Below are 11,739 nucleotides of genomic sequence, written 5' to 3' on the forward strand. Positions count from 1 at the left end.
CATCGTTCGCCATTGCCTCTCCCTTCCTCTCTCACCTCCACACCACTACCGCTTAACACCATGTCATGCCTATTATAGCCGATCTTTCTCACCACGTCCTTGTCCTATAAACCCTCACTGATGCCACTTCATTCCGCCACTCTTCACCGCATCAGCTATCCTCCTTCTACCCCCTCTTCCATGCTGGATCTGTTCTTGGGCATCGTCTTTTGTGTCGGATTTGAGCCTACTACCTCTTCCCCCTTGCCACTTCCTTCATCGGGCTCAGCCCACTGTTGCTACTCTCCAATGCTTCCTCACCGCATCTACCATCCTCCTCCTACTTTCCTCCCTTGCTGGATCTAGGCTTGGATGTCGTCCCTCCACCAGATCTGAGCCCATTGCCTCGTTCCTACCGTTGGATATGCTGCCGCTGTCGCTCCTTATTGTCGTAGGATGTTACGATCCGACCGTGTGGGTTAAGTTGAGTCGAGTTGAGTATATTTATTTTTAATTATTTCATAATGTAAGCCTTTTAGGCAAGTCTACTTTAGTCATGTGAGCCATTAAGGCAAGTCGAAATAAGTCATAACAGCCCTTAAGACAAGTCTAGTTAAGGCAAGTCCAAATAAGTTAAGACAGCCCTTAAGGCAAGTCTAATTAAGTCAAGTCATAATTCGAGTTGGGTTAGCCTTTAGGGCTAAATCCGAGTATGACTCATTGTATACCACCTCTATATATAGAGAGCAAGACTTCTTTGTTATTCATCAAAGAATCCAAGTATCCAATCATTAAGAAAAATCTGAGTTTAGCTAGTTATTATTTTAGTCCTTATCTTTTTTACATTAGCTGTTGAATTGTCTTTATCTTCATAGGAGTATATCATAACCGTAGATTCCTTTCAAGTATCCAAACCCTAGCCACCTCCTTCCTCTAGTAGCCATCCTACAACACGGCCGTCTAACACCACCCTTGGCGGTCCACCACCCTCCGACGACCGCCACAACGTCGAAAATTATCGTGGCCCTCCCTGACCTATCTCCACTATTTAATTTTTATCTTTTTATCCTAACCTCTGATTTAGGTGAAACCAAAGACATTAGAATTCTAACTCGTGAGTCTACCTCCATCTAAATTTTCATAATCATCTTATGGACGGATCGCTCAGATTTATCTAAGAACGAAAATAATAACTAGCTAAACTTAGATTTCTCTCAACCTTGCCCTCTATATATAGAGGTGATGTACAATGAGTCAGACTCGGACTTAACCCTAAATGCTAACCCGACTTGAATTAGGACTTGCCTTAAAAGCTTACTTAACTTAATTAGACTTGCCTTAATGGCTCATATGACTAAAATAGACTTGCCTAAAATGCTTACATCATGAAATAATTAAAAACAAATAGGTTCAACTCGACTCAACTTGATTCGACTTAACCCACGTAGTCGGATCGTAACACAGCATCTCTTCTCCTCGCTAGATCCATGTCTATAGAGTTTGGGTGTTGTTTGGTTTTTTTCTTTTTTAATTTGTATCTCATGTGGCTGATCTTCTAATCATTCCACCTCTATAAATTTTCAAGACCGAGTCTTGGATTATTGGACAGACGTATGCTGTAGTTATTACACTAACAATATTGAATGCGAGGCTTTTTGCTCTTAAGAATCTCTTGGGTTATTCTTCGCTTCATTATTGTGTTTATGCTATCGGGCTTATTTTTTAAATTAAATTGTAGTGATACCTAGTGTAGGCCAAGTGTGAGACTTATGTTAAAGAGCTGTCACTTTGTCAAAGAGTCGTAGCTCTATCTTCTATTATTTTTGTGTATCAGGCTTTCATAATCTTTGAATGATAAAAATATTATGTCAGCCTATGGGCTTTCCTAAAAAAAAGAAAGCATCAATACTTCACCCTTAGGGGACGACGTGGATGGCTTGTTAAGAAGGTTAATTATTTGAAAGTAATATTTATGTAAGTAAACTTACAATTATACTCATAGTCTAACAAAAAAAAAAAAAAATATATAAGGGTAATTTTGTCATTAGAAAAGTTTCCACCCACTAGGGAATTGAAAAAGATGTTTAAGTTACTAACTACATTGATTAAGTGGGTCCTTAATCCGCTAATGGATTGTTAGATTAGTTTGCTCCGTAAATCTCGGCCGCTTGATTGGATATATGTACTGCGAGAAAGAAACATTCTTAAGTTTTAATCCAAGTCGTGTTGGGTGGAAAGCAAGACTCTCTATGACACCTAAGTAGTATTAAACTCCCTTAATCCTAAAGGCCGCATCTAATCTGATCTAATCTAATCTAATCTAATCAAACCCTAATTTAATAATACTAATTAGCTTTAGATCTAATGATTCCCTAGCGTGGTAGTGTAGAGACGCTGCTTTTAGATTCCCCCACTCTCTTGATTCTCGGTCGGCCGGCATCTCGACTTTTGCATATCACCACCCACGTTTCAGACTTATTATGACATTTAATACGTAACCACGTTTTTCAAGTATTTTAGAAATAAGGAATAATCTCAAGGTGGTTTTATTTTCCCGGGAAATTTAAACAAATTTAGGGTGTAAGTTGTATAAAACTCACAAATTTTGTTAAGACAAATCTATGTTTTTAAAAATAAATATTATAAATGAAAAGCAGTGTATTTTTAATATTTTAAATTAGCATTAATAGCTTCCAGGAACATAACATAAAAAGGTGAACTATATTTTCAGATAAAATTTCAGGGGTTGATTTGAATTTGGATAAAAGTAGAGGGGGGTAAATGTATTTTTCTCCACATAAACAAAAGTACAAGTACCTAAAACGGACGACTTTGGTAATTGATTTATTGTTTGTGGTGATATTCAAAATAACCCTTAGAATGGACAACCTTTTTGCCACGAAGTCCATTCTCTCAACTCGCTGTCTCGCCCTCACGGTTTCTTTTTTTTTTTTTTTCTTTCAAATTTTTTTTTTCTTCTCTCTCCCTATATTAGGTTCATCTCGGACCCTTCAAACCTGATCGGACTGTCAGAATTGGTCAACCTAGTACGAAGTATTTCAACTCACCTAATCTAAAAACTTACGAGAAACACCACGAAATATGTTTCACCCAATGGCAGTGACCCTGAGGCCTGAGAAAGTAACTACCCAGTGGGACCCGCAAGGAGGCCGCGGGGTTTAAAGAGGAGCGTTGGATTGCGGGTGGCGGTACACGTACAGAGATATCTGGACAGGAGGAAAGAAAGCGGAGGAGCTTTGCCTACATTTAGTTAGTGACGCTTAGCTGGCACAAGACGACGTAGGTCCCACTCGCTTTTATTTATTTTTTTCACCTCAGATTCTTACCGAGGTTTTTTTTACGTTTTAACCCTCCTATGCTCGTTAACTCGATTTTAAGTTACCTCGTTATGTTATATCTTAAATTTAAGTTTTTAATTTTAATTATCAATTTTTTTATAAAAACTAACGGTGTTTTTTTCCCGCCAATATTTTTTCGCTGTGAAACTATTTTTTTAATTAAGTTTTCTTCTTTACATGGAATTATTAAGTATTAAGTTTTTAAAATATAGAACAAAGATCGACTTCCATCCAGAGTTTTGCCATCCTTCTAACATTATACACATGCTATTAAGATATCATCGAGACCTACATTCTACTCCACCAATTATAAGTTTATAACCGTCCCTAGTTGGTCGGTCCCACAAATTATAGCCACTGTACGAAGGATGGGGGGGGGTCCGTCCTACGTGGACCCAAGCCCCACGTGTGGCACACGTGAACCGCAGCGTCTTAATCACCTCCTGGCTTTAAGTCTCTATTGACTATATTTATTAGGAAAAATGCTATCTTTACAAACACTTCACCAGCACGCACTGTACCAACACTTTAGACGTGGCGTCATCGTGTGCATCGATAGATCGATATCAACGGACGAGATGACGCCGTATCATTTTGTTGACAGAATGTTTGTAAAGTTTATGTGGTTATAGCATTACTCGTTTATTAGTCTGATGAATTAAAAAATAGATCGAGTAAATAATGGCGAAGGGGTCACCGTCCATGTCGGTCATACGGCATGACAAGTGTCGGTCCGCAAAACTACCGTCGCTGTCAGCCGGGTGGAGACGACCTGCGCTAGCCGGTCGAGGGGGACTGGTCAAATTTAACCTGGTCAACTCTCGGGTAAAGTGAGACCTCGTTGTCATCTGACCGCTGGGAAAAGCCTGACGTGGACGTATCATGCCCGTTCGAGCGGTGGCCTTCGCTGCCGTGGATTTTAGCCACCGATGTATTAATGACGTGGCACGATCTTGACACCTTGTTCGGTGGACTATCAGTGCTAAAATTTCTATTTAACACCCTATACCTTAACTTATTTACGGTTTACAATCTTGCGTTTTTGACATTTACAAATTACTACCTGTCTTTTATCAAATTCTTTAGAACACAATCTGTGGCTAGTTCCATTATAACTAAATGTACTAGAGACATTACCATATTATCCTTATCTAACATAAACGCATATTCACACTAAAAGTTTCATCTCCTCTACAATCTAAAACACAATAGTTATTAATTAATAAAATATCACACACAAATAGAATCTAAGATTCATAATTGATACGTCTAGTTTTATTTAACTATTTTATTTTTAGTAAACTAAGATATAGTGTCTCAAGAATTTCAGACAAATGGAACACAACTTTCTAACAATAAACAAATAATGGAGGAGTAAAAGGTGGAAAGGCAAGAGAATGGAGAAGAGAGGGGTTGAGCACTTCCAATTTCTTACATCTTTTATTCTTCATATTTAGCCGAAGAAAATAATTATAGCCCCCGCTCTCCCCCTTATTTAGACTCCTTAAATTATCATTAATTTTTTACATATATTTCTATATTTTTATACACTCTTAAACTAAAAAAAAATATATTCATATATACCTCCTTAAATCAATAGCAAAATAATTATACGAACTTAAAAATAAAAACATTAAGGAATATATTAATAAAAAAATTTGAGAAGTGTATATGAAAAATAATAATATTTTTATTTTTAATATTAAATTTAAATAAAAAAATTAACAGTTTTATATTAATCTAATGGTGGGCAAAGTAATGTAAATAAAAGTTTGTAGTTTGATTTGATGTTAGACAAAACCATTGATGGCAATTTGTAAATTTATCCTATTTTTTAATGCTCTCTGCCCAGATGCTGTTAAGTTTAACCTAAGCTAAGATGTGGTTTAAAAATATTTGATAAAAAATAGGGTGCAATTTGTACATTTGAAGATACAGGGATATAAACCAGAAATAAGCAAAAAGGTAGTGTCTTAAGTGCAAATTTTCTTTGTTTTCTTAACTCAGTAATAAACTAGTCACTAACACGACGAATTAGTAGAACGTTATCTACTAACCAGCAGCCACTTCTCGAGCCAGTTTTACTAATAAACCCCTTGTATTATTTTTAATTCTTATTCCTTCCACTCCTCCCTCCACCAATCCAATCCTTATTCTACTTAACAAATAAAATAAAAGTTTGGGGGAGCTGAAGCATATATTACTCCTCTTCTTCCTACTTCATACTATACTAATACTACAAAAAATAAACAGAAGAAAAGAAGAAACCAACCATTACAGTTATAGCAAAGGTCTCTCCTTTCTCTTCTTGCCTTAGAATTTTTTTCCTCTTCTTCTCTTAGCTAAGTCTAACGCTTCTTGGTGTTGTTGTTTAGAGATAGAGAGAGAGAGAGAAAGCGAGCGACAGAGATAGAGAGAAAGAGAGAGAGGAAGGTTGATGTCACCGCATCTGGAACACGACTACATAGGCCTCTCGGAGGTTTCCTCCGCGGCTGCCGGCGCTGGCGCCGGAGAGGGGTTGAAGGAGACGGAGCTCAGGCTAGGACTACCTGGGTCGGAGTCGCCGGAGAGGAACGAGAAGGTGGGGGTCACCTTGGAGTTGCTTCCCAAGGGGTTCGTGTCAGGGGCGAAGAGAGGGTTCGCGGACGCCATTGATGGGTCTGGGAAGTGGGTTTTCTCCACCGGGGCTGGATCGGAGAAGGAGGTGGGGAAGAAGGGTGGGGTAGCTTATGGGGAGCATTTGGGAGGCGGAGGAGGGAAGGAGGCTGCGGGACAGGAGAAGAAGGCGCAGGCGGCGAAGGGGAGCGAGAATGATGGTGCGGTCGCGCCGGCTGCAAAGTAAGTCGCGGTTTTTTTTTTTTTTTTTTTCTTTTCGGTGTTGTTGAGAGATTTTAAGTGGAAACATTTGCTTATGGCGCAAATCTTTTTGCTGGTATCTTAAGATTGTTGAAAATTTTGATGATTTGATTTGTTTTTTTTTTCTTTTCCTTTTGGATTTGATTTGAAAAATCCTTTTCTCTTTTTCTTGTGGTTTCTTGATCTGTTTGGCAGAAGAAGAGAATTTTTTTGAATTTTCTGAAAGAAAATCTGTTCTTTTCTGCATTGTTAATAGAATGGTGGATTTACAGTGGAGTTTCTATCGGAAAAGTTACTAATCTTATGCAATTCCAGACTCTTTTTTTCTTTTTTCATGGTCTTTGATCTCCTATTTTGTTGTGTTCTTTCCAATTTGTGTAATTTCTAATCTATGTTAGAATTTTCTCACATGTTTGATATCTTTATCTTTTACTCCAGTATTTAGTTATCTGGATGTGCCAGTTCTTGAAAGCTGAATTGCAACTGAATTGAAGAGTTCCATGCGAATAAATTATAGCACATAAAGCACAGAAATATTATCTAGAATTGGTTTGCCTTCTTTACATACAGTATAATTTTGGGGTTGTGTTTCTTTAGCATTAAGGATTAACTATGTTTTATTCCCTCTGAGCTTCTGGTTAGCTCAAAACATTAAACTACAAACTGTTATGTCTTGTTTTCTTTGGTGCTTTTGCAGTTTCTCGGCTTCGGAGATTATTCATGTTATCTAGAGATAATGGACTTTCTACTAGTTCTATCTCATGACTGGGTGACCTTTGGTAGATCTAAGCATAACCTTGTGTATGTAACAGGGCACAAGTGGTAGGTTGGCCTCCAATTCGTAGCTACCGGAAGAATACTATGGCTGTAAACCCACTGAAGAACAAAGAAGATGGGGAGGCAAAACAAGGGCCAGGATGCCTTTATGTCAAGGTTAGCATGGATGGTGCCCCATACCTCAGGAAGGTTGATCTCAAAACTTACAAGAACTACAAGGATCTATCATCATCACTTGAGAAGATGTTCAGCGGCTTTACCATTGGTTAGCTCTGGTTTTTCGCACATTTGTGTTACTCATAATTCATTTCCTCTTGAGGTTAATATGGAAATTTCAATTTAATTCGATATAAAATTTTCACAAGCGAATCACATCATTGAACTAGTGAGAATTCAACAATAGGCTTATTGAAATGCTATCTTTCCATATAGATATAGTAGGTCATTAGATATGCTGGTTGAAAACTACTGCAGAAAGAATCTTGTACTGGCTTTTAGTTCCATGGAAATCATTTACATATACCAGAAGATGAATCAGGAAAAATATTCTTTGATCTCTTTGTTTATGTCTGCATAGCTGCTTAAGATTTTTCTTGGGTGTGTTAGCATGATGACTTTATTTGTCTTGTTGCATTTCAGGTCAGTATGGGTCTCATGGAATCCCTAATAGGGATGGGTTGTCTGAGAGCCGGTTAATGGATCTTCTGAATGGATCTGAATATGTGCTCACTTATGAAGACAAGGATGGAGATTGGATGCTTGTTGGTGATGTCCCATGGGAGTAAGTATTGTTAACATATAATACCATAAAAATTGTATCTGCAGTCAGAATCCAAGTGCTCTCAGGGGATGTATTGACTACGCCATATCTCTTATCTCCCTTTGCTTTTATTTTTCTGAATTGTGCCCTCTGTAAACAGGACACCAATGTGATTGTACAGTATAAGACAATTAACATTACTGTAATAGAGACTGTCTAGATGAACTGCCAAACCTGAACAGTAACGTCCTTTTTTTCTGGCTTGTAGTTTCACCTTTCGTTCTTTAATTTTGGCATTACCATTGTAGAATGAATGGTCACTTCACTGTCTGGCTTGGCAGCAATTATGGAAATTGTTTATGTCCACTGTCACTTAACTGTTTTTTTCAACCTTTTGCAATTGCAGGATGTTCACTGACTCTTGTAGGAGGTTGAGGATCATGAAGGGTTCAGATGCAATTGGGCTTGGTAAGAAAAATTACTGAAGGACTACACAACTTTACTTGTACTTATGACTTGTGGGATAACTAATAGACTACAAGGATTTAATGTTTAAAAATATGCTTTTATTCTAAATCACTGGATGTTCTAGTTCTTGGAACTTGGTTGTCCTCCTCAAGGTGGGTCTGATACACATCGATTTCTTCTTATCTACATTCAGGTCCTCCATATCTGTTAGGAGACAGGAGGCTTCTAAGCCATTTTCCCATTTCCTCTTTTAGTTGCCTATCTATAGCTGATTTTGCAGCTGAGCACATAAGTTGAGCACTGAACCATGAATCATCACTTGTACAAGTCATCTGAACTAAGTCTGTCGTAAGACTATCCAAATCAAAAGTAACTTTTCCTTTTATTATTTCTTTGCTGAACACAAAATGAGAACCCACATTCTTCCAAACTTAGTTGCTCTGCATATGTTACTTTATGAGTTCTTTCCTCTTTGCATCTTCGTCTGAGATAATTAATACCTGTCATCATGTGAGTAACAGAGAATTTGATAGACCAAATGATGGGACAATGTGCACATCGCAGAAATAGAGAAAGTAAGCCAATAGAGAGCCGGATCTTCACATTGTTGACATTTTGAGGCAGAAGCATGATCCATGAGTGTGGAGAGGGGTTGCAGCATCCATCCTGACTGTTGAAAGTCAGGTTTGATGAAAATTTACCATCTAGGGAAATACTGCAGTGGAGTAGAAAAAGAAGCTCCACGTCAGAGCTTAAGAGCCACCATATCCTCCCTTTCTCTGTCCTCATCCTTAGTCCAGATGTTAGATGTAGCAGGATGAGACTTGTCGACAATGGGTGAATGGTGGAGGTCATTATTACCTTGTCCCTCCAAGAGAGATAGGTAGCTTGTTAGCATTCCTGTCAACTGACATGTTGTCATTTATTCTGATTAGTCTCCTAATAGTTTCTTCCATATATAGCAAGGTGTTAAAAGACTGTAAGTGGTAGATAGGCGGACAAGGGATTATATAGCGCCTAGGTGCTAGGGGGGCCCAAAATTCAAGACAGTAAAAAAAAATAAATGTTATGATTTGATCACATGAGTTAAGCCAATTGAGTCAAGTCCGGTCAAATTCAAGACAATAAAAAATAAATGTTATGATTTGATCACATGAGTTAAGTCAGTTGAGTTAAGTCCAGTTAAATTGAGTTAGTTAATTAGATTTATCTTATTACTTTAAATTTTAAATAAAGAAATAAATCGTATGTGGATCCCATCCGATATAATTTTTACTTATGTAAATAGGAGTAGACATGTGTTGATTATCATCGGGATTTGATCATTGAGTTAGGTTAATTTTATTATCTCGTTTTATCTTTTTATATAGTTGTTAGATTGTCCTTATTTTTCTAGGAGTCGATCGTAATCATAGAACCCCTTCAAGTTTCTAAACCCTAGCTACCATCTTCTTCCATAAGCCACCCTACTCTACGGCCGTCCACCATCGCCCTTGGCCGTTCGCCGCACTCCGACGACCGCTGCAACGTCAGATATTTATTGAACTGTTCCTTTTTGACTTATGTTCATTGTTTTATTTTTATCTTTTCATTTCGACCTTCAATTTATGAGAAACCAAAATCATTAGACTCGTAACTCGTGAGGCTACTATCACAAAGATTTTCATAATTTTCTTACGTTTAGATCAGTCCAGATATGGTTCGTAATGATAAACAAATAAAAAAAATAATAGTTAGAGAAGAAGTTAAATTAATACCTACAATCTAAATAATATACTATGCATTCTTATTAAGAACTATAGTTAGCTATTCGAATACACTAAATTCAACATGTGCAATCATTTTGAATTTCAATTCAAATACACTAAATTCAACATGTACAATCATTTTAAATTTCAGAGTCAATTTATTTACTAAAGTATGATACAAGATGCTTAAGCGCCACTTGGGTGGGACATAAGCGGAGTCTAGTTATATTCTAGCTAAGGCAAAAACCTAGGCGTTAAAGTGGAATTTTTTTTTAATACAATGATATATAGTTACTAAGCCACATGAAACCTGTCCTGGACTTGGTACTTTATTTAAATTGAATCACCAATGAATGATTGTATTTTCTAAAGTAATTTTTAAGTTTTTAACTCTTCTGATCTATATTTAGCGAAGAATGTTTTGAGATGAATTGTTTGTTAATTTACTGGAACTCCTCAACAACATTCTAGTCTACTTCATCTCTTGGAAATTTTGGGTTCTTGAATCTATGGATGTGTGATGTAGCCATGAGCATCTTGTTTCTGTAAGCTTTTCGTATTTTGCATTCTCATCTTGAGTTTTAGAAAGATGAAGCCCCCTAGACTAGAGCCTTACAAGGATTACATCTTGATGTGCAAACCTTCAATTGTAGTAAATGTCCAACAATATTAATATCTATATTCTATAGTATGAACATTCTGTTAAACACATTCATCAGATTTCTTGTCTGAACTCAGGTTGCTCTTACATTGGCTGACTGTTATTTTTTCTACTATATCTAATAAATTTGAATTCAAAACAATCTGAGTTCTAGTTGACTATGACCTGTTCAATGGTATCAAGCACCTACTGCAATTGCTCATAATTTATACATGCATGGAACTACCGGTAATATGTTGATCTGTTTCTTTGTAGCTCCAAGGGCTATGGAGAAGTGTAAGAACCGAAACTAGCAGTGTTGCTGAACCCAGTTGAAGCGCAAGCAAATCAGATGGCTGCAAGGGAACTTCTCAAAACCAAGAGGTTGTTAAGTTGGAAACTGTGGTATATCTATTATGTTTTATGGTTTGCTGTTTAATCTGGACTAAAAACTTATGTTAACCTACCAAATTTCCTAGGGACTTAAGCTCCATTAGGTCGTGCCCGTGTCTTTGTTTGCCTGTTACTTCTATTTGTGTAAATGATCGGTATGCTGTTTGGAACTGCTACAGACTGAATGTTGTTTCCTGCTTGCAAATGTTATTCACAAACTCCTTGTTCCAATATGCTAAACTTCTAATGTAAAGTGTGCATAATCTATTCATATTTCAGCAAATACCCTGGTTGACAAACAAGTAAAGGTTTATCTTTTGTCTGAGAGGTTGTCCTGGAAGTCAAAGAGCCGATACTTTTGATTGTTTCTTTCGATCATGCGTGTGTGTCTAAAACTGTGCTTCTCTGGTTGTTGTTGAATACTTGATTGGGTTCGACATGATAAACTTGTTATCATGGTAGTCTCCTAAGCCGGTTTGATAGTTTTAATAAGCTCAGAAAGATGCTTTCAGATCCAGAATTTACCTGCTGTAAATTATGCAAGATAAAGGTACCCCATTGTGGTTTCTGTTGACTTATTCCAATTACCTTTCTGATTGTCTTCAATTATCTTCCAAAGAGAGGTTGTTTTGGCAGTCACATTCGTGTCACTGTTCACCTGATAAGCCTCATGAAGTAATCCCCTGCCCTGTCCTTCAAATGTAGGATTCTTCAATAGTTCCATGCAGGCCCTTTTCCATTTACTTGTAGTCATTCCTA

General features: G+C 37.2%; 1 protein-coding gene across 1 annotated transcript; it reads left to right on the forward strand.

Annotated features, from left to right (window-relative positions):
- Positions 1-5,492: 5,492 nt before the first annotated feature.
- LOC140782389 (auxin-responsive protein IAA17-like) lies at positions 5,493-11,211 on the forward strand. The gene is made up of 6 exons (XM_073128920.1): positions 5,493-5,629; positions 5,714-6,176; positions 7,007-7,236; positions 7,611-7,752; positions 8,138-8,199; positions 10,864-11,211. The coding sequence occupies exons 2-6, from the start codon at positions 5,776-5,778 to the stop codon at positions 10,899-10,901; spliced, it is 873 nt and encodes a 290-aa protein (XP_072985021.1). The 5' UTR covers positions 5,493-5,629; positions 5,714-5,775; the 3' UTR covers positions 10,902-11,211.
- Positions 11,212-11,739: the final 528 nt, after the last annotated feature.

Source organism: Typha latifolia, chromosome 2 (genome assembly GCF_019914945.1).
Source record: "Typha latifolia isolate L0001 chromosome 2, TyphaL0001v2, whole genome shotgun sequence".
Lineage (NCBI taxonomy): Eukaryota > Viridiplantae > Streptophyta > Magnoliopsida > Poales > Typhaceae > Typha > Typha latifolia.

Coding starts and splice junctions, on each gene's coding strand:
- LOC140782389 (XM_073128920.1), top strand. CDS start 5,776: ATGTCACCGCATCTGGAACACGACTACATAGGCCTCTCGGAGGTTTCC. Junction 7,237..7,610: donor GTTCAGCGGCTTTACCATTG/GTTAGCTCTGGT, acceptor GTTGCATTTCAG/GTCAGTATGGGTCTCATGGA. Junction 7,753..8,137: donor GTTGGTGATGTCCCATGGGA/GTAAGTATTGTT, acceptor TTGCAATTGCAG/GATGTTCACTGACTCTTGTA.